This window comes from Dipodomys spectabilis, unplaced genomic scaffold, assembly GCF_019054845.1.
Source record: "Dipodomys spectabilis isolate Male_0828 unplaced genomic scaffold, ASM1905484v1 ptg000137l, whole genome shotgun sequence".
NCBI lineage: Eukaryota > Metazoa > Chordata > Mammalia > Rodentia > Heteromyidae > Dipodomys > Dipodomys spectabilis.
This window is the reverse complement of record NW_024870814.1, coordinates 11,114,420-11,141,568: the sequence shown is the minus strand read 5'-3', so window position 1 is coordinate 11,141,568 and position 27,149 is coordinate 11,114,420. Positions and strand designations below refer to the sequence as shown.

Here is a 27,149-nt window from a genome sequence, read left to right as displayed (position 1 = left end):
GGTCATGGAAATTCTCTTACCCAGACTTGTAAATTCAAGTTTTAATCTTAGTCACAATACATACAATAATCATGAACTTGTTAAGAAATGATTGTAGAAAGTGAATGATTTCAAAGCACACAGAAAAATTGATGAATTAATACCCTATTGGGCATGATGGCTGATACCTGTAGTTCAGACTACAGGTATCAGAGAAAGGTAGGAATGTGCTTCTAGATCAGTCAGGGAAAATTAGTAAGGCCATATCTCATTCATTAGGCCACCAGAGAGCAATTTCTTTTTCTAAATAAGTTTATTATTGTGAAAATACTGTACAGACGGGTTACATCTAAAGATAAGTATTCAAACGTTTTTTTTCTTTCTTGTGATTGTTTCCAACATATTTATAAGATGATTTCTTTATTGCTTTGTATGTACCTCCCGCATGGTATAAAACCTGCTTTCACTGTATTTGATGTTGATATAATTTGTAGAGGGGAATGGAAAAAATAAATAGTTTAAATAGGGTTACAGGTGTACCCATTACAACAATGAGATGTATAAAATATTACGTCAAAAAAAGAGAACAGTCTTATCACTATCAGTGACCAAAACTAACCATGTTGCTGAATGTCTCTCAGATTAGATTTTTACTTGTTTTCTCACAGGTTTATATTCAGTAGTGCATATCTGTGAGCAAAGTCCAGAAGTGCTGCTGTGTTCTTTTTGTGGTGTCTGTTAGGAGGTTCATGTTTTGAATTACCATTACTAGCAGTCTTCCTTCCAGTTCTAGACTAAGGGAATAGCTGGTAGATTGCTCTGCTCAGTTATTCTTTCCCTTGGTAATTTGTGAGAATGCATGGAGAACTTTTTGATAGTTAACAAATCGCCTATTCCTTGTTGAAATATCATTAATTCAAGGACTTACAATTTCTTTAATGGATGTAATATCCAAATTCATCAGTGAATAACACTTGATAGCTCATCACTTTTCTCTTATTAGTTTAGCTCTAGCTAACTTTGTATCCCACACAGTAGTGACTCCTTAGGTCCTGACACCTGCACAGGCCAATTCCAAACATCTGGATGTCCTCTTGTGTCACTTCATCTCAGCACCTTCAATGGAGTCAACAATGCTATTTCTCCCTTGCATGGACAATCAGCTCTCCTCATTCTTGCTTCCAAGCCCCTTGTAGCTTCCTCCCCATATGGATGACATTTCTGGGTGCTAATGATTCCAAAAATCTGTTCAAAGATGCCAACATCATCTTCCTTTCTGAGGTTCTACTCACTCTGCTTGCGCCCAATATCTTTAGCAGAGGTGATGAGCACAGTGTTTTCTTAGTAACTAGGAGACCACTGAGTGTAGGTTTGTACAACAAAATAGGTTCTAGCATAATGTGAGGTTATCCTCCTTTTCAGGAAGAATTAGCTTCTGAACACAATAGTTATGTTGAAGATGTCTAAAACCCAGAAAGAATAATTTGAGGATAAGCACAAACATTTGAAATTATACACAAGGCTAGGTTGGTAGAAAAGATTGTTCATGTATGAAGGGAGTCAATCTCTGAAAAGACTTGCTTTTATGAACTGATCAGGACAAAAAAACTTCAGAGAAGAAGGAGGAAACAAGGCACAGCTGTACATTACACAATGTCCAGGCATTTTCTTATCAATGAGGTCCACTTTTTTATTTCACCATTATGGATTGCTTTATAGGATAGCAGTGCTGATATGTTGCCATATAAAGGTTATCAGTGAACAAAAGCAATTCAAAAATGTTCTGTTCTGGATAATAAAGACATGAGTCAAAAATGTCTGTAAATGTCTGGAACTAACACTCCAGTGGACAGGTCTTGTCTCAGTTAAAATAAATCAAAAGAAAAACAGCTTTGAAACAAAGGAACCATTGGCATGATCAAGCCACTGAAAAGCAACTTGTTGATTCTCTTCTGTGGCTACAATATTTTCTGTTGATGATCTAGGTCCCCTGAGAATCAGAATGTGCAGAGTTGCTGAGATGAGGCAGCTGGACAGCTGTGCTTAACCCTACCCAAATGCTGCTGATTTACATGATCAAACATCACAGCCCACTATGCTCAGGACATCTTCATAATCATGCATTTTACATGCATTTGTTCCATGCATTTGTTCAAGTCCATGCATTTTGCGGCTGCTTATAGGATGTCATGTTTCTTTATGCATGTTTGTGTGTGTGTGTGTGTGTGTGTGTGTGTGTGTGTGTGTGTGTTTGAAGCACTTTACTTTCTTATCTTTTGTAGGATACCTTACTAAAGCCAAATTTTCACTACTGTGAACAATATCACAATTAACATAGGTATGCTTAAATTCCTTCTTAATGCTACTTTCATAAATTGGTTGTTTTTCCTTTGGATATATACCCAGGAATGAGCTAGTCAACTCATCTGGTATGTCTATTTTTAGGTTTTTAGTGCTTTCCTTACTCTCATCCATACTGGATATCTAACATATTCCTACCAACTGTACTTGCTTACCTAGTAGTTTATACAACTAGTTTGGATTCACAGGGTAAATGAGAAGCCATTCTTGGTATTAGAAGCAGGGTTGCTGCTGTTCTTGTTGTTTCCTAGTAAAAGAGAATTAAAGCTTTAATTATATTTGATCCACACTTATTAATCATATGTAGTTAATGGCATGGTATCAAGTTTCAATAAGACTTACATTTTGTAATAAATAAATGTGTGTACGTGGCATATCAACAATCTTAAAATAACTCCTTTCTTTGAGGAGAATTTCTAAAGACCTGGGGTTTTGGCAATCAAATATTGGAAATTGGAGATTCTGAGTTGCACAGGACCAATCTTCACACGGCCAAGAAATCATAGATAGAAATTTCTAAAACCAAGAACTAACATCATTTTTAAGCTGTTTATCTGAGGCATTTTATTTTATCTCAGGCATTGAAAGCTGACTGGCATAAGAGGCATGTTAATCCTGATAACAACTTGAGTAGATTGTTAAATGTCTAAGAGATCAACTCATCTCAAATGGTGTTCATGAGGGTATTTCTAGATCACATGGGCTCTACCATAATGAGTGGATTCATCACTTTATGGATTAACCATGGGATAGTATTATGGGGAGGTGTTAAAGCATGGAGTGTGTTTAGTTGGAGGAAATATACCACTTATGGGCTCAGACTTGGACTATACATTGTCCTGTCCACTTCCTGTCTTCTTGTGGTTTCTTGTCTGCTCTAAATTGAGTGACCTCTGCTAGATGTTCCTACCCCATAACGTTCTGTCTCACCATTGACCAAGGAAGCCAAGGACTGTGAATAGAAGTTGTTACTGTCAAGCATTTGCTTTCAGACACATGAAATTTATGAAATCCCTCATATCTCTTGACTAGCAATCTATACTTTATCTAGATAACAAGGATTCATACACAATTTCAGAAATTATGCTTTTGATGAAGTCTATTTTGGTTAAGAAGATCTTAATTTGGCATAAATTAGGCATACACAAATATTGAATCAAACAATGATCTCATGTATCAAAACAACAATGGTTTTAGAAACTTGAGGCTATATCAAGACTAAAGAAATTACTAAAAAAATTGCCAACAATCCCAACGAAATTTGAAAAGTAAAGAAGTAGATTGAAGTAGAGGCTCCATTGGCAAAATTGCTACCAAGAATCTATGTTAAAAGATAGATATGGGGGTAGTTGTGGAGGTAGGAGGGAAGGGATGGTACAGGGGGAAAAAAAAGGAGGAGACAACAATGCTTGATAGGAAATGTACTCATTGCCTTGCTCATATAACTATAACCTCTCTGTAAAGTATTTTTACAATAAAAAAAACAGACAACAAAGATAGATAGACTATAGTCCTGACTACCAATAGGAGGAACCTGGTCCTGTCTGTATCTGACAAGCAAAACTAAAACTAAAAAGCGTGATAGAAGTATGGCTCACTTTAGAGCGCTTGCTTAGCAAGCTCAAGGTCCTGAATTACAATGCTTGGACTACAAACCCTCTAAAAATGTGTTTCTGTGTTGGATATATTGTGACCTCAATTTCCTTTGTACCTTAACCTCTAGATGTTGTTTGTGACCTCTAGACGTCATTACCCCTCTGGCCACTAAGGAATATCAAATAAAACTCATGTTTGTGGCAAGTTGGGTGACCCACAGCATAACAGATAGGTGCTACATCTGGATCAGCAGAAATTCAGAGCATGAATAGCTAACGAATATAACTGCTTGAGATTGTGTGCTGCTTTTTGGGAGGTGCATTATGCTTGCTAAAAACAAATTAGATAATTATAAATCCTCATATAACTATAAGAAATAGGAGAAATATAAAATATCTACAAAATATGATTGAGTACAAAATTTAGTTCTTTTATAGAAACATCTAAGGAACAGTTAGCACTAACATTAACCATACTATGATAGTCATCTCTATTCTAGTCTCTGTCATCTCTGGTGTTGTCTATCTCTTACTGTAATACATAGTCATGCATAGTCATATATAAATGGAGCAATAAAATTGAGAATCATAAATATAGAATATATAAATACAGAATCATAAATATAGAATATATAAATATAGAATCATAAATATCATTAGGTTCACTGTTAATAAAGAAGAGGCATATTAATAAATATATGAATATTTGTCTATATTGGTCATATAGTTAAAAATATGTAATTTATTTATTTATTTATTGCTGCATATGTACAAATTTCCAGGAAGAAATGCATACATGTGCAGATAGATGCACATACAAAAATCAGGGATCCTGTGAAAGACAGTTTATTCTTTCCAGAGACTGCCTTAGAGAAAAACTTGTAAGAACCCAGAACCTGGAGACTTCTGAAGAAACATGCATATACTGTTCAATAATATTCATTTTTCACTCACTATTCTCTTGGAAGCTTTAGGAAAATAGAAGTACTTTTGATGATGGTATGTGCTGATTTATCTGCATTGTCAAATTAGTTGGATTGCTACAGGATGAAGAAACTATACAATCAGGACGACTCCGACTACAAACCCCCTATCTCCAACTCCAGAAGCTTTGCCTTAAGACTTCTGAATAGTTTGTGAACAAGTCCAATTCATATTATAAGTCCTTTATAAGCACATTTGTTATCTGTAACTATGAACAGTGACCAATCCTCACAGAATGCAACAGCCTGTTTTCTTCTAATTATTACACTTTCCCAGCAATGGCTCCAGGTAGCCAACACTTGCAACTTCGTAAGCTTTTTTCACTTGTTTCTGTGTCCTCCCCTGTGTGGACTTACTAGTTCTTCTTCGTTTTCTTCTTCTCCTTCTTCTTCTCCTCCTCCTCCTCCTCCTCCTCCTCCTCCTCCTCCTCCTCCTCCTCCTCCTTCTTCTTCTTTTTTCAAATTTTATTTTATTTTATTTGAGAACATACTGTACAGAGGGGTTACAATTACATGGGCAGGATAATCCATACATTTCTTACCAAGCATTGCAGCCTCCTCCTTTGTTTACCCTTGACCTCCTTTCCCAGCCTCCCCCCTCCCTCCACCCAATCATACCCCCCCTCCCTCCCCTCCCACCACACTGACATTGTAAAGCTGGTTTTGACATGACATTTCGTACTTCTCATTGTTGCAACAGGTCCACCTGAATCCTTAAATGACTTGTTTGTCCCCGTCTCCTCCACACGTTATACTGACATCAAATATAGTGAACGTGGGGTTACACTGTGAGGGAGGGACATACAAAGCAACAAAGAAATAATATTATAAATGCGTTAGAAACACATGCACGAAAGAAACAAAAACATTAAAATACATATTTGAGGGTTCGTTTTCCTAACATCACATTCTCTGACTTTTTCCGCTTGACTCATACCTATACTAGATATTGCAAATAAGGGAAACCATAGGACCTATGTTTCTTTGGGCCTGGCTTACTTCACTTAATATAATTTTTTCCAAGCCTTTCCATTTCCTAACAAATGGGGCAATGTCATTCTTTCTGATGGAGGCATAGAATTCCATTGTGTATATATACCACATCTTCTTGATCCATTCATCTACCGAGGGGCATCTGGGTTGGTTCCATATCTTAGCTATGGTAAATAATGCTGCAATAAACATAGTTGTGCTGGTAGCTTTAGTGTGGCCTTGTTTGTGATCATTTGGGTAAATGCCCAAAAGTGGGATTGCTGGGTCATTGGGGAGCTCTATGTGGAGTCTTTTGAGGAACCTCCATACTGCTTTCCAAAGTGGTTGAACAAGTTTACATTCCCACCAACAATGAAGTAAGGTTCCTTTCTGTCCACATCCCCTCCAGCATCTGTTGTTGTTAGAGTTCTTGATTTTTGCTGTTCTAACTGGAGTGAGGTGATATCTCAATGTTGTTTTGATTTGCATTTCTTTTATGGCTAGGGATGTTGAACATTTCTTCATGTGTCTATTGGCCATCCTTCTTTCTTCTTCAGAGAAGCTTCTCTTTAAGTCTTTCGCCCACTTACTTATTGGGCAGTTGTTTCTTTGAGGATTTGTTGTTGGGTGGTTTAATTTTTTGAGTTCCAAGTATATTTTAGATATGAGACCCTTGTCCGTTGTATGGCTAGTAAAGATCTTCTCCCAATCCGTGGGCTTTCTATTGATCTTGCTAGCTATGTCATTTGCCCTGCAGAAGCTCTGCAACCTTATACAATCCCATTTCTCCAACATTTCTTTGATTTGTTGTGTTTCCGGGTCTCTATTCAGAAAATTTCGGCCTGAGCCGAGGAGACCCAGGGTTTCTCCTATTCCATCCTGTAATGTTTTCAGAGTGTCTGCTTTGAGTTCAAGGTCTTTGATCCATTTGGAGTTGATTCTGGTGCAGGGTGATATACAAGGATCTAGCTTTAGTTTTCTACATGTAGTTAACCAGCAGGCATTTTCTTATCAATACAACAGCTCCACTTATTCCACTTTCATGGATTGGATTCATTACAGGACAACAGTACTGATAAATTGACACATACAGATTAACAGTGAATCAGAGCTACTGTAAAACTTTCTGTCCTGCATAATAATAAAGAAATGCCAAATTTGTATTGTGCAAAATTTGTTTGTAAATTTCTGGCACTAACACTCCAGTGAACAAGTCTTGACTCAATTAAACAAAAAAGTTGAAAAGAATCTTTGATCCTCAAAGCTACCATTGTTGTGCTCACATCACAGGAAAGCAACTTGGTGATTCTCTTCTGTGTTTAAAACTTATTCCGTTGCTTGACCTAGTTCCCTTGAGACTCAGAATGTGCAGAGTTGCTGAGATGAGGCAGCTGGACAGCTGTGTATAACTCTGCTGCTGATTTGCATGCACCAACAGCACAGCCCAGTTTGCTCAGGACTTCTTCATAGGCTGCTCACATTAGGCAGTAGTCAATCCAAGCCAGCACACAGCATGGACATGAGGACCCCTGCTCAGCTCCTGGGGATCCTGCTGCTCTGGCTCCCAGGTAAAGAAGGACAATGCTAGGGATTTACACAGCTCAGTGTGATCCAGGATGCTTACTCTTCAGGGATGCCTTCTTATAACTTGATAATTAGTCTGGATATTTGTTTTCATGTTTCTGCTTCCAGGTGCCAAGTGTGATATCCAGATGACCTAGTCTCCATCTTCACTGTCTGTGTCTCTAGGAGACACTGCCACCATCACTTGCAGGGCCAGTGAGGACATTGGGTATTATTTAGCCTGGTACCAGCAGCAACCAGGGAAAGCTCCTAAACTCTTGATCTATGGTGCAAATAGTTTGGAGTCCGGAGTTCCATCAAGGTTCAGTGGGAGTAAATCTGGGACAGAGTTCACTCTCAGGATCAGTGGCCTGGAGCCGGAAGATGTTGCCACTTATTACTGTCAACAGACTTATAGTTACCCTCCCACAGTGATACAAGCCGTAACAAAAACCTCCCAGGGAAGTTGAAGTGTGATTCTGGGCTGTCCCAGCTGCTCCTCCTGCTCAGAATATTGTCAGAAAAAGCCAGTTAATACTTGGAGAGTCTGAATTCTGACATCAGTTGATAATTATGCAATAATAAAATAAGTAATGGTATTTTAAGCAGGAATTGCCTTTAATAAAAAGAATGGATTCATTGCTTCAGATTTTATTCCTTTATTTTCTGATAGCCTATTTTTATTAATGTACGTATCTGTAACTATTAATGGGATTCTGGGTTTCACAGTATATGTGTATTATGTGCATTGATCATAGTCTTCCATTTTTCTTCTGTGTTCAACCTCCTGCGCTCTGATCCTGTGCCCTTATAAGCCCCATAGAATCACTGTTGCATTTTATTCATTTATTTTTTAACATTAAAACATATGGGTAGGTCTTTATTTGAGAAGTTTAGCATCAGAGGGAAGGAAGCAGCAATAATTCCATTCATTAAACAGTGTATCTTCAATGGCTTTGTCCACAAACCCTGGCAAAAGGCATTCAGCCTTGTGATCTGAATTACTTAGGAATCCATTCTCATATGTACACAAAAAAGCCTATGTACATAAATTGAAGCAAAAGGTTTACAAAATGATATTTTTATGTGTAATGCTTTCTAAGATTTTTATGATTTTTTAAATTTTTATTTATTTTTTATTGTGAAAATACTGTACAGAGGGGTTACAATTACATGGGCAAGATAATGAGTACATTTCTTATCAAGCATTGTAGTCTCCTCCTTTGTTTCCCCTTCACATCCCTTCCCATCCTCCACCTCCCACCCCCCACCCAATCCTCCCCGCCCCGCCTCACCAAAGTTGTAAAGTTCGTTTTCAACATAACAACTTGTACTTCTCATTGTTGCAAGGGGTCCACCTGTATCCTTATTTAAATGACTTGTTTTTCCCCTTCCCCTCCACAAATTATACCGACATCAAATACAGTAAGCCAAGCCCAAAGAAACATAGGTCCCATGGTTTCCCTTATTTGCAATATCTAGTATATGTCTGAGTCAAGCAAAAAAGGTCAGATAAGGTGATGTTAGGGAAATGAACCCTAAGGTATGTATTCAAATGCATTTTATTTTTTTAAAGTCTGCTTGAGTAAGAAGCAGTATAGACGATGCTCTTTGTTTTACTACTTTGTTTAACAAGGTGTTTTCTACTTCTATCGATCATGCTGCAGACTATAGGATTTCTTGATTCTTTATGCATATTGTGTGTATATATGTATGTATGTATGTATATATATATATATATATATATATATATGTATTTCATGGGGCTTGAATTCTGGACACTGGATACTGGAAACTTTCCCTGAGATTTTCATGTCAAAGCTTCCAGTCACCACTTGAGCCACAGTGCCACTTCTGGTTTTCTGGTGGTTAATTGGAGATAAGACTCTCATGGACTTTTCTGCATCAGTTGGCTTTGAATTGCGACCCTAAGATTTAAGCCTCCTGAGTAGTTAGGATTACAAGCCTGTGTCACTGGTGCTCAGCAGTTTCATTTTAAAAGGCAATTTTTCGTAAATGATTTTTCCAGTCATGTGTTTTGTGTTTTAGTTAATCCAGACACCCATGCAATTCAACAATATTCAGATGTTTTAGGCACAAATTTAATTGTCTGGGAGCTCAGTTTTGAAGTTAGGCTCTTTCAACTCTTCTGCTTGATTTAGCAATAGTTAGTCCTCATCTTGTACTGATCGTCAGCAGATCACTTCGACCCTTCATCTCATATTTCTCCACACAAATCACTGTGCACATATTCAGAATCCATCCACCTTCCTCAAAGCAGAAGGGTTGGACCCCTGTGGATCTGGGGAATGGATGCCCTGTCGTGGAATGTTGGTCAAGAGGATAGATCTGAGGAGGAGAGCCACTGAGCCTATAAAATTTAAGCTTTGAATTTTTACTTTGAAACTTTTGTGGTCATGAGAGTAATATAGATTGAAAAAGATGATTCTGTTTTAATTACATCTTTAACTAGCAAGATAAGAAATTACCATTCAACAAGTCAGATTTGAGTAAAATAATATCACTCTCTCCTGTCCCTCCAAGGAAAGTTGATTCTTTTTTTTTAATTCAATTTTATTGTCAAGATAATGTACAACGGCGATACAGTTGCATATGTAAGGTAGTGAGTACATTTCTTGTTGAACATTGTTACTCTCTCCCCCATTTTCTTCCCACTTTCCCTCCCTCATCACACCCCACCAAGTTGTAAGGTTTCCAACAGATTGTTTTGTGAGTATCGCTGTTGCATTATTTCTTTTTATTTCTTTTATTTATTTTTTTAATTGTGAGAATACTGTACAGAGGAGTTACAATTACATGGGCAAGATAACGAGTACATTTCTTATCAAGCGTTGTAGCCTCCTCCTTTGTTTTCCCTTCCCATCCCTTCCCATACTTCCCGCTGCCCCCCACCCTATCCTCCCCCACCCCCCACCAAAGTTGTAAAGTTCGTTTTTCGACATAATGAATTGTACACTCGTTTTTTTTTTTTTTTTCTATTTTCCCCTATGGTTTATCCCCTGTTGTCTGTATTTTATTTTGGTACCCTGTGTACTATATATACATTTATCTGAATTAGGGAAGGGAAAGGGAACAACAAAATGATAGGACAAAAGTTGATGCTTGAATTGTACTTTCTGTCAGAATGTCTGAAGGAGAGCTATGCCAGCGATCTAATTTCTGGTGATCAAAGGAAGATATCAAAGTGGCAATGTATACTTATTGGGTTGTCAAAATGGGACTGTTTAGCATGAAACTCTGATTATTGTTGTTACACTTTCAGGGCCTAATTGAAATAGAAGATGGGAACTTGAACTAAGACACTGCCCTTTACATAGAGTCCTTTTTGATCCATCAGTTCTCTGTTGACTTTCTGGTGTTCTTAGATTCCTGGCAGCATTTTTCCTCTCTGCCTTCACTCTCTTCCTCTCTGTGTCTCTGAACTCAGGGTAATAACCCAGGTGATGGGATGCTGATTTTTGTCCTACATTGGTGTCATTGTTCTGAAATAGATCTGGACTAGACTGGGGTTTTAGGGTTATCCTAATCCTAGTTCCAATCACAGGGCCAGGTTGCTTGGTTGGAGGAAGTAGAAGGTTCATCAGTAAGAGATAACCATAGAACTACAGTAGGTACAACATAGTAAGTTTATATTTAAGTGTTAAATTATATGTATATGTTCTTTGTCTAAAAGTTGTATAATTAGAAGAATCACAGGAAGTAGGTGTAATCTAGGTCCATGGTATAACTAACTACATGGAAGAATCCATCAGGGAATGTCTCTCTCTGGATGTGTGTACCAAACATACATAATTCATCTCATTAAATTTTATTTAAGTCTGCAGAGCAAGATTTGCTGTGCATCTCATCCTGACAGGAGTAGGGGAAAGTGCTTCTGGGGTCACATTGAACCCTGTCAGGTGCCTGGTTTCTATCTAATTGTGACTACAAAAGCACCATGCCTCACTCTTCCCTGAATGTTGTGTTTCATTAGACACAGGTGCTCTTCATGGAGGGATCAATACTGTAAAAATATGAAGTTAAGAGATCACTTGAAATTGTAAAATCTCTTCTTCACTTCTCATTAAGGTGATATTTTGATAGTATGCAATTATGAATTGAAAAGCAATTTTCCTCAAAATATATTGTTTCTCCAATTTCCAGATTTCAAATGGAAAAGTCACATTTGAGTTGAATATTTTCATCTCTGATTTTCAAACTTCTGCTATGTACATTGCATCATTGCTTAATGGAAAATTTTTCCTAAATTTTATAATGACATGCTAGTTCAGACAATCTTCTAACTATTTTACTGAGTACTCAAAGGGTTTTTTCAATCCACATGTTGAGTCTCTGAGCATATGACAAAGACAAAACCCTATACTATTACCCTTGTTACTTATTTATTATTTCTGAATTGTTCTTATATGTAGAAATAGTGACATCATTTAATAGCTATAGAATCCCTAACAGGAACAAAGACACAACTTTCTATGATCAATTTTTATTACTCCTTTGCTAACATTTTTAATTTTATGATTACTTGGTTGACTTGAGACACAGAAATTCCCCACCCCTGTTGCACTTCACAAATGAGTTGCAGATGAGTCTCCATGTGCTCACCATTCAAGAGATGGAACAAGGTTAGACCCGACTTCCAGGTGTTGAATGTCATTGCTATGTAGTGTCTATTATATAAATATAGCACAATTAATCTGCTATTGGTTATACTGTTTTAGCTATAGATCTTACATAGAAAAAAACTGTGATGGGAACAATTATTTTCGTTGGCTTTTTGGAGCTCAGTTCAGGCACAGGATTATATCTTATATTTTTAATCTATTTTTAAAATATTTCTTTTGGTATTTTAGTTTACAATTCTGAACAACATGCATTTAGTGATATTTATTTAATAATTCATCAACATGTTTAGATATTAGATATCTAATATATAAATTTTCTAAACATGTCAGAGATTTAGTGGTACAAAAACCTGCAAAAATCCACAGACACACACACATCCAGATGAAGACTTCCCCTGCTGGATTCTTCCATGTAGAGTTAGTTATACTATGGATCTAGACTAAACCTACTTCCTGCCATGCTTTTAAATGTACAACGTGTAGACAAAGAACAGAAACATATAATATATAATATAATACTTAAATTTAAGCTTTATTGTGTTGTGCCTACTGTAATTCTATTGGCACAAATACAGAGTGTCAGATATCTCCTACTGATTGGCATTCAACAGTCTACTGACATGTAAAGTATTCAGACATATCTGCCACTAGAGTGAAGAAGTTAGAAAGTTTCTTGTTTTATTGTTTTTTGTTTTTTCCCCACTGAGAAATTACAAGTCATTTCTTCAGTGCTATGGAATAAGAAAACTATTATATGTTCTTATTATTTATTTACAAATAATTATAAATGTCCATAAAGTTGTGAAGAAAATTACTAGGAGGTTTTTTTGCATCCGTCCCCCAGACTATCCCAGTACCAACATATTGTATAACTCTGTTACCTTATTTAAATCAGGAAATAGACATTGGTTCAATCCATATAGGTACTACAGTAGTCACTTGCACACTTTGGTGTTTGTTCATGTGCAGATGTGTGTGCATTGGGTGTGCTCATCACATGAGCAGCCCACATGTATGTGTGAATGTTGAGAATATATAGGTACCCCATATTTAGGTTTCTCTGTTGTCAACACCATCATGGAGGAACTGTTCCCTACCAATGCCACAGACTCCTGGGGCTGTGCATGAGCCACAGAATTCCCTTTTTCCAATCCCTCAGCCCTGGACACTTCATAAAAAGAAAATATAAAAAAGTCCCATTTTAAGATTGGCTGTATTATTCAGTATAGCTTTCTTATGGTTCATCCAGTCAATGTATATGATAGTTTAGCTCCTGCTTATATTGAATAGAATGCCTTGGTTGAAGAAACACATTTTCTTTTATTTTTTATCAGTTAGGAATAGTTGGGAAGATTCTTAGTTTTACTACTGATAAGGATTCTAAGACTATTTCTTTACACGTTTCTATGTGAAAATGAAATGCATTACTCTGGGATAAATGCCCCACCATTTGTTTTTGGAAATGTATTTTAATAGAGATTTCAGGTTTAGAAAGCACTGTCCAAGTTCATATTTTTTATTGTCATGGTGATGTACAGAGGGGTTATAGTTACATAAACAAGGTAGTAAGTAAATTTTTTGTCAAACTTGTTACCCAATTTCAAGGTCATTTTAGAATTGCTGTAACACTTTAAATTCCATTCAGCAATAGATGAATATTCAGCTCTTCACCATGTTTAGCATAGTTCCTGTTATCTTTATCCTTCTCATATTTCCTCTCGAAAGTTTATGTAGCTTTTCTTCTGATAATATAGAAACTTGTGCCAGATCTCATTCAGCTTCATACCACAGATCATAAACACTTTCATTCTGAACTGTACTTCCTTATCCCAAGAAGATCCACAGGAAAGTCATTGAGTATCCTCCTTCCTACACATCCGCAGCCTCATCTATCAGGCAGAAACTCAAAACCTATGAAGTGTTTGCCTGCCCACAGCTCTGGTTTGAGATCATTATTCCAAATTATTCCATGGATTCTGGTGCCTGAGTCTATGTGGACTGGAAATTCACAAGCCACATGGCCACATTTGCTGCAGCCAGCCCTGGAGCATATAAATCATGAAAATTTCAGGGGTTATCCTTAGAATCTGGCTTCTTTCAACCCTACTTGTGTCAATGCTTTTGCAGCCTCTCTTTGTCAATCTATTAATGTGCCCCCTAAGTTTACCAAGTGGCTTTCACACCTATAGAACATCCAGCTTCCTTCACCTTGTTTTATTTAGTACCATCTTTGTCTGTCCTGCAGTTCACATGATAAAGGGAGAATGAAATAATGATTTTACAGTAAGTGGAGGAAATACAAAGGAGAAATAATATAAATTTGTATCTTGTTTTAGAATGATTGGACATCATTTTTTTTCTATTTTTTATTCAGAGTTTAGATGGTCAAAGCACCCTTGGCTTGTGGCCCAGTTAAATAAATACACACATAGAAAAAAGTATGAAAAATATGAATAAATAAAATACATTTAGAACACTTATGGGACTGTATAACAGGTACAGATAAAATAGTGACCCATATTACTTCAGTATTTCCAAGAGTGGTCTGAAAAGGGTCTTCCGTGTACCATACATATATAGAGTCATAAATTCATATTTAATAATTTAGTATGTATTTTTATACATGGAAATGTTTCTGGAGGCAAAGAGGTTGGATAGAGAAGGACAGAGTAGAAAGATAAAAGAGTGACATTATTCAAGATGCATTGTATTTATAAACTGACATGTTTAATGGTAACGCTCTTTTTTTGCACAACTACAGAGAGATAATAAAAGTAGAACTAAAAACAAGAAATGTGTATGGAGTTCTAAATTTCTTCTTTTCATGGGCACAGAACCTGGCATTTATTACAGGGGGAGTTAGGGATGCTCATTCGGTCCAGCGGTGGCTGCAGTGCACATGTAGTACAGGCGCATGGCATCCTCAGCCCGGGCCTTGTGTGACTGGAAGAACACTGCCTCCTTGTGGCCTCACTTCTGGCATTTGTGGTCTTTGGTCCACGGCAAAGTGGGGTCCTGGGACACGTCAGCGATGATTTGGGTCAGCTCGTCCACTTCGTGCTTGATTTTGTTGACGTTAGATGTAGCTGCTGTCTGCTTCCTGCTGGTAGTCACAGTTCCGGCACGTGCACAGCAGGACGCGGTTCTCCTTCTCTTCCTTGGGGTACAGCATGTTGTTACATTCCTGGCAGAAGTGAATACCTACAAAGCCCAGCAGGTTCCATAGTTACGCACTGACCGCCCAGCATCCCCAGCTTGCACAGACTGAAGTTCTAAATTTCTTCACTCTCCTCTCTGCCCTTCTGTTTCTTTGAAGGTTATGTTTGAATAGGATTGAATCTTTTAAGGCTTCTAACATCAGATGAGATTAGAAGTGATCTCATCAGTGTTGGGAAATGTACTTCCAGAAGAGACTGTGATGAGAGGAGTTCACAGCTGATGACCTAGTGAGGTCGTGGTACAACTCACAGAATATATACAGGAAAGCATTGTCCACAACAAGAGTTTCAGTCAAACTCAGTCAATGCAAAATGAAGTATTTGTAGTCATATATAAGGAACACTTTTCCAACAAAACTCCTTCTTGACACATAGGAAATAACACAACTAAACACTGATGTAATATTATTTTCTTTTCTACTCAGAATTTGTCCAGAAATCAAAATCAGCAGGAGCATCCCCGAGAGTGTGCTACAAATTCAAAATTACAAAATCACCTCAGATCTAGTGAGTTGACAAGTGATCCCTGTTTGGTTTAGGAATTTGTGTTCAGGAGATGAGTATAACAGATACTACATATATGATTTTACTCCACAACACATTTAAAAGCATTTTTATTTAAATCATATTTCTCAGAATTTGTTTCTCTATCTCTTTCTCTGTCTCTCTGTATCTCTCTTACACATGCAGATAAATGAACACACACACACACACACACACAGAGCCCTGTACCAGTCCTTTATTATAAAAGAGGAATTGACCTAAGCTCTGAATGAAAAAGAGTTTTTTTTTAACTCACAATTTTAGTTGCAAAATTTCCTAGATGCAGTAACTCTCATCTTCCTGTACTCAGGCAAGGCCAGTTCTGTCTGTCATAATAATATTTATAAATAGAAAAACACTGCAAGTTGAGATGGACAGGCATATGGCTGTCTTCACGTTAAAACAAGTGAATATTATATGACTCATTTCATGAGATCAGTTTTAATACTCTTAAGGAATGGACAGCCAATGGTCTAATAATTTCCCACAAGGCACCGCTTTGCAGGGCTAAATTGGGTACATAGTGGCATCAGCACAAGCCTTCTTCTCTATTTGTTCACAATTGCCAGGTGAGGTTCTGCCTTACAAGTCGAGAATCTTTGGAGACAGGAACTAGAGACTGAAATCTCTGAGACAAATAAGCAGAAACAGGTTGTTTTGGATTGGGACTGAAGACCTTTAAAGACTGTATGTTAGTTTAAAATAAGCAGAATTATATATATATACACACACACACTCAACATGTGTATATGTATATAATTATGCACAAGTATTTACACTAGGGCATTTCAAGTCTACATATCAGTATATGAATGCAGTACATCTTCATCAATTTCAGATTTCCATTACTCCAAAGAGAGAATTTTAAAGAAATATTAGATTAATTTGCTATAGAAATATGGTAATAACAAGATATTAGTGGATACAAAAATTGCTACAATGAATATATATTCACACTTTCATGTATAAACATTTCTATCATTTTCCTTTTCCATTTTAAAGGCCATTAAGACACTAGCTGTAAGAGAAAATTTTGTTCTCCCTGTCAATTCTTTATCCTAAGTCTTAATAGGAAGTTCCTAGGAATCATAGTTTCTAACACTCATAGCAAACATCCCTGAACATATAGGAACTATGCTATCAGCTGCATCTTCAGGTAGCTCAACTCTGTGCACTGATTGGTCAACTCCCTTGAGGATCAGTGCTGTTGATGGTGGACACTGTCTTTTTCTGGACTAGCTGAATTAGGTTCAGGGGAGATCAGCCTCAAATCTATTCCTTTTCTAGAGACTGTTTTGGACATGAACTTACTTATCACTGGGTCTCGGATGCTGATTTAGCGTGGTAGGTGCATATGTCTCTTCAAAACCATACTATCACAGTGGGGACTGTCTTTCCGGGGCTGCAAACATCATGGATTTTTATTGGTTATTACCAAGGGATGTTACTTTTCTCAGAAGAGCAGGCCTTACCCTCCCCTATGTTCTTCTCACCTGTTGCCCCACCTGGCTATTTGCATATTGATCCCTAAGGAGGGCCTCCCTTTCTAAGTCTGAAATAAAGGCTCAGCTCTGAACTTGCCTTGACCTGTCAAGACTTCTCATTTCACTCCCAAAAATGAAGTCCTTCTCTCAGCTCCTGTGGCTGCAAATTCTCTGGATCCCTGGTAAGAGCAAAGGGAGATGAGGAGCAAGAGTGGGTGGAAGGTATGTCCTCAGGAGCCAATTGTGACCTATGCAAGTGTTAGATGTTCAGTTCTTGTTATCTATGATGGGGCAAGTGAGATTTAGGTCTAGAAATAGAGAAATATTTCAAAAGGATCTAAAACTTCTGCCTTGGTGAAGATTCTCCTTGGTTAGAATAATGTAGTTGAGTCCTGAATACTCATTATATTTAAAAATACCTTTATTTCTAATATGAAATATTTTATATTGTAAGCCAAACTATGAAATATGAACAATAGGTAATATATCAAAATACAAATAAAAAGCATGCTTTTCTATGTTTGTACATATTGCACTTCTGTCTTATTCTAATTTTAGGATCCAGTGGAGATGTTGTGCTGACCCAGACTCCACTTTCCCTGCCTGGCACCCTAGGAGAGCCAGCCTCCACCTCCTGCAGGTGGAGTCAGAGCCTCTTGCATAGCAATGGAAACACCTATTTGGATTGGTTCCTGCAGAAACCAGGCCAGTCTCTAAAACTCTTGATCTATCAGGTTTTCAACCAATTTTATGAGGTTCTGGATAGATTTGGCGGGGGGGGGGGGGTGTTCAGGCAAAGATTTCACATGAAAACAGGGTGGAGGCAGAAGATGTTGGAGTTTATTGCTGCTTTCAACATATACATGTCCTCCCACAGTAATACAGCCCTGAGCTAAAAACTCCCCTCTGGCTATGTGAGCTGCCCTTATACATTGCTGGATTTGGGGGTATTAGAGAAGATTGTCTGGGCTGCTTTGTATGTCCCTCTCCCACAGTATACCCCTGTTTTCACTGTATTTGATGTTATAATTTGTGGAGGGGAAGTGTAAAACAAATTGTTTAAATAGGGATACAGGTAGACCTATTGCAACAGTGATGTGCACAAAATATTATGTCGAAAAATGACCTTTACAACTTTGGCGGGGAAGGGGGGAGATAGGAGGGCAGGGATGGTAAGGGGAAATAAAAGAAGAGGCAATAAGAAACAAAGGAGGAGGCTGCAAAGCTTGACAAGGAATGTACTCATTATCTTGCCCATGTAATAGTAACCCCTCTGTACAGTATGTTCACAAAAAATAAAAATAGAAATTAAAAAAAAGAAATGTACTCCTTACCTTGCTCATGTAATTGTAATCCCTCTGGATGGCATTTTCACAATAAAAAAGAAAAAAAAGAGAAGAAAAAAGAGAGAGAGAGAACTGGAAGCAGCACATGTCTTGAAGCTCACTTTGATAAGCATCATGTTATATGGTCATATGCACATAGCTATTGAATGCTTGTGTTCTTCTCCTGAGAACATACTCTTGTTTTCACTGTGTAAATCTTCAGACTATTGTTAAATTATGTTTAGATATAATTATTTGTCTTTTACTATCCATTGCGTTTCCTTGTAGTTTTATAGGCAAAACCTATGCTCCTAGGTGTCAGGTCTGCTTTAATTAGTACAACTTTTTCCAAGGCTATTGTTGCTAATTATAATGTTTATCCAATGTATCTTATCATTGGAGGCAAATACAAACAATTTTCCAGGTCTTCAAATATGAAGTCAAACAAGAACCCAGGGATAGTAATTCTTCCACCTGTACAGTCAGATGGTACAAAGGAGCAAACAGGGGAATTTTCCCTCAGCCAATCAGCTTTTCCTTCTTCAGCCAAACTCATGCTTTCTCTCATTCACATTGATCAGCATTCTGTGGAAAAGTAGCAAAGTACTGGGCTCTCTCAGTTAGCTCTGTCCTCTCTGCTTACTTCACACTCCTGGATTCTGTGCTTACTCATCACTTGATGGTTTAACAATGGGGTGGAGTTACTGGGAGGTGGTAAAAGCACCTAGTTGGACGGAATAGATTTGTGGGACTGTCTTCAGGCCTAAATCTTGCCCTCACCTCTTCGTATGTAATTTTGGATTCGTGTTTGCCATGAGTTGAGTAGCCTCTACTAGATGATCCCACATCATGATGTTCTGCTTCTCCATAGGCCAAGGTAACTAAGGATTGAGAACTGAAATCTCTGACATAATGAGCCCAAACGAATACTGTCTTTATTCCCTTAGGTTGTTCCTGTCATGTACCTGGGTTCAGACACACAACTATTAGGAACCCACCTATATATATACTGACTAGCAATCTCTACTTTAATCAGGTAACAAAGATCCATACAAAGCTTCAGAAACTAGGCTTTAGCATGTGCCTATTTTGGCTAAGAAGATCTTAACTTGGAAAAAAATATTTAGATATACAACTACTTATCAATACCATGATCTCAGGCCTCCAAATAATAATGGTTTTAGAAACTTGAGGATATATCAAGACTAAACAATTACTAAACATTTTGCCTATAATCCCCAAAGGTCACAGAAGGAAATAAGTGGATTGAAGTTGAGGCTATATTGGCAAATCCTTATCACAAATCTATCTGAATGAAATCTAGGCATTGTGCTACCATCTTATACATATGACTACAAGGGAGGTACAGATAGATGGAACAGCCCCAGAGGAAGATATTTTGATCAGTGTAACTATGAGTGCAGATGAGGTTTGAGTGACAATATGGCTTCATTCAATCTACAATCATGGAACAGGAGAAAAATCATAGTAGCACAGAGACCAGGAGACTTCAGATAAACCATGAAGTATTTATTGAAAAAAATGTTTGTGTCTTAAGTAAGATTATAGCTAACAGGTAATATAAGAATGAAATGTCTGGGCTGGGAAGGTGGCTCAGTGGTAGAGTACTTGCCTTGCATGCCTGAGGCCCTAAGTTAGATTCCTCAGCACCACATATACAAAAAGAAAAAAGCCGGAAGTGGCCTTGTGGCTCAAGTGGTAGAGCACTAGCCTTGAGCTAAAGAGCTGAGGGACAGCACCCAGGCCCAGAATTCAGGCCCTATGACTGGAACCCCCCCAAAGAAAGTATGAAATGTCTTTTGTGATTTTATTCCATTTATTATGAAACTTGAAATACTTCCATCAAGCACATGGTCCTGGCTCACAACTATAGCAAATGCTGTGCTTTCTGTTCTCCAGCTGGAGGTCCAGTTGTGCATTTCTAGCCTCTGCTCTATGTGTTCCCAAAATGCTGCTTTACCTTCAAGCCCTTAGCAGAGTTTGGTCACTGTCCTTTGGTTAGATTAACCTTTCCCCAGTTACAGTACTACACTCTGTAAACTAGTGTCTCACATTTTGTGCCCCAGGCCCTGGCTCTATTTAAGACTGTCGAGTGTGATCAAGCCCTGTAATGGTGTCCATAGGGCCCAAAAGTGCAAGACTAAGCCTTGTTCAATAGGCACAGCATTCATAGCTCTATCTGGCCAGCCTTAATGAATTGATTTGAAAAATCGTGGCATGACAGCATCATTAATAGCTTAATTTTATTCTATATCCATCCCTATAATCCTTAATTTTAAGCAATGACAATGTACTCCCTAGGATTTGGGTGATATTCTGTCTTATGCCAGCATCTAGTGTGCATTTGCATCAAATGGTGTAAACTGTTTCACCATGATTTTCTCAAATCCATCTGGGAAACTAACGGTTGGAGTTTGAGATGCTCTGAGCTCCAGATTTTATCATTCATTGGCAAAATATATGACAAGAATGTATGTTAACAAAAGGGATGCCTTCGATTCACTTATGAACAGTTATTGTAAAGTTTATCCTCATTTGTAGCATTCTGTAGAATGCTAGTCAGAACCACCTCAGTTCTCACCTCTGTCCTGGCAAGCATCTTTCCCACATACAGAGAGGCACCCTTCTGATTTCTAATTCTCTCCGAGTCTCCTCATTGTGTAAGTTTGTGGGTCACCAGAAAAGAAAAAGTAAATGATCCCTGAGCTTCCAGCGTGGTGCTGATGCTGGGTGACTGATAGTCAGCTGTTATCACTACTCCCATCTCAGAAACAATGGATTGAAGGGGCGGAGCTTACTTGGAAGTATTTCCAGATACATTTATTGGTTCTAAGATTAGTGCAACAAATCTTCATTGTAATTTGGTAAATACAAAGAAGAAATTCCATTAAGCATTGTCACCATTTGTCAAGTATTGGAAAACCTCTCTTGAAAAGCACATAGATGGTCAAACACACATACTGAATATAACTATATAACACTCATTTACCTGAATGTATATGAATATACATTTCTTCTTAATTTTTTCCCTGAAATAAGACATGTGCTCCTTATCCCTTAGCACTTGTTACAAATGCAGAATAGCTTATATACTTTGGTCTGTGGAATGATGCTCTGCGTTTTATCAAGGTAACACTTGTCCTGCAATGTTTTGAAATTCATGATTTAGAAGAACTTACCTTGGTAAATGGTATATCTCTTATGAAAAGTTGTTGGCAACACACCAACATTTTTGTGTAAATGATAAAAACTAATTTTTCTTCTTGGATGTTGAAGTTTAAGTTCATAATTATTTACTATTTGCATGATCCAATATCTTGAAAGTCTAATGGTATGATTGGTTCTTATTAACTTGATGAACTATTAAAAAAATAGTGATTTCAGAAGTGTGTTTCTGTTCTGGAGATACATGGACATAAATGTCTTGACCTCAAGATAGTGTTCATGACCTTAAATGTTCAATTCCTCTTTGGTGTCTGTTCCAGATCAAACAAATCCACACAATGGAGACAAGTCCAGTGACCCACAACAGAACTCTCCTGTTGAGTCCTGCCTGCATTGGGCAAATCATTGTAATGGTGAATTTCTCTATGACCTAAGATACATGTTTTGTTTTAGGATCCCCTTGGTTTGGAATTTTTTACACACTATCGTTGTTGAAACACTGACTGATTTCATGTCAAATATGCACACAGAGAGATGAACTTTTATCAAAACTGACTATATAACTAAACTATTTAGAAAAATTATAAAGAGAACACAGGGACATTATGAACAAGTGAATCAATGAAGTAGAGTGAGATCTTCCAAGGAACCTTCTATCAGGAGCAGTTAATTTGCAAGAGATCCACCAACATCAATAAATACCAGAGGAATTAAAAAAGGACTTAGATATAACATGTGAAAGTACTGATGATAAGAAGTTTACAACAATGTACACACTAACAGCAAATTGTATGTTTGTTCATAGAAACTTGTATAAAGAACTCAGTTGCCTGAAGCCCCCAACTCTGTCCTCTGCTCTCTCAGAGATGGATAGGACTCTGTCTTTCTACATCTTTGAATCCTAAATAAGGCCCTCATTCACTATATGGGTAGGGATCTAGAGATGGAAGGGGTTCTGGGAAATGTACTTACTGCAGAGACTGTGTAATGAAGTTCAGAGTTGACTACCCAGTGTGGTCCTATGGCCCAACTCTCAGGATTTGATCAGGAAATCATTGCCCAAGAACATTTCCATATTGCATCTATACGTCATCAGAAGGTTGCAATAAAAGCAACACATCAATGGAAATAAAGTTTTTATGATATATATATGAGTCTCTTTACAAACTAAATTCTCACTTAACAAAATAAAAACAAAATTCAACTAAATATGAAAATAATATTTTCTTTCTTATTCAGAGTTTTCCAGAATTCAACAATATCATCAACAACACTGAAAACATGTTGCAAATACAAAATTATAAAGCACTTGAGATCTAATAAATGTAGATCTAATAAATGTAGACCCAGAAACACAACAAATCAAAGAAAGGTTGGACAAATGGGATTGCATGAAACTGCAAATAATCTGCATGGAAAAGGACATAGCTTGTAAGATCAATAGAAAGCCTACAGAACGGGAGAAGATATTTACTAGCTGTTCAACAGTCAAGGGCCTCATATCTAAAATATACTTAGAACTCAACTATTATATCCCCCTAAAACAAATCCTCAAAGAAACAACTGCCCAATAAATAAGTGGGCTAAAGACTTAAAGAGAGATTTCTCTGAAGATGAAATAAGAATTTATTTTCCTATGTCTTATCTGCTGTTGTCACTGTATTCTATTTTGGCAGCCTGGATATTGTATATATGTTAATCTGAACTAGGGAAGGGAAGGGGAACAACAAAATGGTGAGACAAGGGACAAAGGGTGAACCAATGCAACAGTGATACTCACAAGACACTATGTTGGAAAAGAACTGTACAACTTGGGGGTGAAGAGGAGAGGGAAAGTGGGAGAAAAATGAGGGATAGGGTAACAAGTTCAAGAAGAATGTACTCACTACCTTATATATGTAACAGCCACCCCTCTATACATCGCCTTGACAACAAAATTAAATAAAAAAAGAATGGTCAATAGAAACGTGAAAAAATGCTCAACGACTCTGACCCTAAAAGAAATGCAAATCAAAACAACATTCAGACTCCACCTCACCCCAGTTAGAATGGCTATAATGAAGAAATCTAATAACAACAGATGCTGGAGGGGATGTGGCCAAAAGGAAACCATACTGCACTGTTTGTGGGAGTATAAATTTGTTCAACCACTCTGGTAAGCAGTACAGAGGTTTTCCCAGAAGACTCCACATGTGACCCAACAATCCCACTTTTGGCCATTTATCCAAACCATCACAAACAAGGCCATGCTAAAGCTACCCACACAACTATATTTATTGCAGCATTATTCACCATAGCTAATATATGGAACCAACTGAGATGCCCCTCAGTAGATGAATGGATCAAGAAAATGTGATATATATATATATATATATATATATATATATGTACACACACACACCCACACACACACACACACACACACACATATGAATTCTATGCTTCCATCAGAATGACACTGTCCCATTTGTTAGGAAATGGAAAGACTTGGAAAAAATCATATTAACTTAAGTAATCCAGACCCAAAGAAATATAGGTCCCATGGTTCCCTTCATTTGCAATAATTACTATACATCTAGGATAATTTCACCAGGTGAGCAGAAAAGGTCAAAATCTATGTACATAAGACCATATAAGATGACGCTAAGAAAAATGAACCCCAAGATATGGACACAAGTGGGCTTTCTTTGTTGTTTTTAATGCACTATGTGATTGTTTTGTTTGTTTTGTATGTTCTTCGCCTTACAGTATATCCCTTCATGTCACTGTATGTGATTCTGGTACCCTGCATCATGTATATACATTTTTCTAATTTTGGGAAGGAAAGGGGAAAAACAAAATGCTGAGACAAGGACACAGGATGACCCATTGCAACAATGATACCCACAAGACAGTATATTGGAAATGCACTTTACAACTTTGGGTGGGGGAAGGACTGTGGGAGGAGGGGATGGGAAGGGATAGTGGAAGAACAAGAGGGGGGTAACAATGTTCCACAAGAAATGTACTCATTGTCTTACTCATGTAACTGCGATCCCTCTGTACAGCATCTTTACAATAAAATTTTAAAGTTAGACAAAATTATCATCTAATTTCTTTGGCTGAAGAGTAGTAATATTGTCACTAATTATCCCTCATGAATCTAACCATATGATCAACAGCTCTTCTGGATGCTATGAAACTTCTTGTGACACTGCAGTTTACCCAATCATATCAAATATTCTCCCCCACATTTGTTCATACACTCTTCAGACTGTAATAATGTTGATAAGATGAGCCATCTTTGCATTCCATACAGTAGTGACTTCCTGAGCCCTGGCAACTGCACAGGCAAATGTCCTCTTGTGTCACTCCATCTCAGCACCTACATTGGAGTCAACAATGCTATTTCTCCCTTGCGTAGATAACCAGTTCTTCTCACTCTTACTTCTACTGTTGCTTCCTTCCAAGATGGATGACATTTCTCTGTGCTCAAAGAATAGATTCTATCCAAGAATCTATCCAAGAATCTATTCAAAGATTCCAGCATGATCTTCCTTTTTAGAGTTCTACTCAATCTTCCTGGGCCCAATACCTTTAATGAAGGTGTTGAGCACATTGTTCTCTTAGTAACTAGAAGAGACCAGAATGGAGGAGACACATGCAGGTTTAGGTGATACAATAAGTTTCAGATAAACTGAGTTCATACTCCTTTTCAAGGAGAATTTACTTCTGAACATAATACCTAAGGGTGAAGAAGTTTAAAATCCAGAAGGAATAGTAAGAGGACCTCAAGCATGGACATTTGAAATAATACCCAAGGCTAGGTTGTTTTAAAAAAAGGTTGCAGGCATGAAGGAAGAAAATTTCTGAGAGGACTTGCTTTTATGGATCATCTGGGACAAGAAATTCAGTGGTAGAGGAGAATATAAGACTGAGCAATCCAGGCATTTTCATATCAATGAGTTCCACTTTCTTATTTCATTCCCATGGATTTCATTACAGGACAGCAGTGCTAATATGTTGCCACATAAAGATTATCAATAATTCATAGCAATTCCAAAACTTTCTATTCTGCACAATAAAGACTGCCAAATTGGTGTGAAGCAAATTTTGTCTATAAATTTCTAGAACTAAGTTTCCAGTGGACAAGTCTTCTCTGACACAAAGAAATTAAACAGAAAGAAGCTTTGATCCTCCAAGGGATCATTGGTATGATCAAACCACAGGAACAATTTGGTGATCCCCTTCTGTGGCTACAACTTATCCTTTTACATGAATTGTGTCCCCTGAAATTCAGAATGTATGCAGTTGCTGAGATGAGGCAACTGGACAGCTGTGTTTAGCCCTGCCCAAATGCTGTACCAGCCCACTACCCACAATAATCAGGCTTCTTCACAGGCTGCTCACACTGTGCAGCATTCAGTCCCAGTCAGCACACATCATGGACATGAGGACCCCTGCTCAGCTCCTGGGGCTTCTGCTGCTCTGGCTCCCAGGTAAGGAAGGACAATTCTAAGGATTAACATAGCTCCATGTGACCCACGGTGCTTTACTTTTCAGGGAAGGCTTGCTATAACTTGATTAATAGTGTGTATATTTATTTCCATGTTTCTGCTGCCAGGTGCCCCGTGTGACCTCCAGATGACTCAGTCTCCCTCATCATTGTCTGTGTCTCTAGGAGACACTGCCACCATCACTTGCAGGTCCAGCGAGGACATTGGGTATGCTTTAGCCTGGCACCAGCAGCAACCAGGGAAAGCTCCAAAATCTCTGATATATAGTGCAGATAGTTTAGAATCTGGAGTTCCACCAAGGTTCAGTGGCAGTGGGCATGGGACAGAGTTCACTCTCACCATCAGCAGCCTGCAGCCTGAAGATGTTGCCACTTATTACTGTCAAAAAGCTTTCAGTACTCCTTCAACAGTGATACAAGTCATAACAAAAACCTCCCAGAGAAGCAAAGTGTGAGGCTAGGCTACCCAGCTGATCCTTCTACTCCCTCCACCTGGTCAGAAGGTTCTCAGACACAGTTAGTTTACACTTGAAGAATATGAATTGTGGCATCAGTTAGTATTTATGGAAGAATAAAATAATTAGCTGGATATTTTAAGCAGGAATTTTCTTTAATACAAAGAACAGATTTATTGCTTCAGATTTTATTCATTCATTTTCTGATATATTATTTCATTAACATACATATGTACTTATTAATGGTATTCTAGGATTCTCCATATATATCATTTATATGCATTGATCTTCCACCTTTCTTTTGTGTTTAATCTCCTGACATCTGCCCCTGTGCCCTTTCCAGCCCC

The 27,149-nt window shown here is 37.7% G+C and overlaps 2 pseudogenes and 1 gene segment (V, D, J or C); 2 read left to right on the top strand and 1 right to left on the bottom strand.

Annotated features, from left to right (window-relative positions):
• LOC122116814 overlaps positions 1-26,802 on the top strand; it is a 474,299-nt gene extending 447,497 nt beyond the window's left edge. The window contains 1 exon segment of the V gene segment in view: positions 26,456-26,802. Within this exon segment, the coding sequence occupies positions 26,456-26,802 (347 nt within the window).
• Positions 7,404-7,938, top strand: LOC122116653 (annotated as a pseudogene).
• On the bottom strand, positions 14,966-15,319 carry LOC122116761 (annotated as a pseudogene).
• Positions 26,803-27,149: the final 347 nt, after the last annotated feature.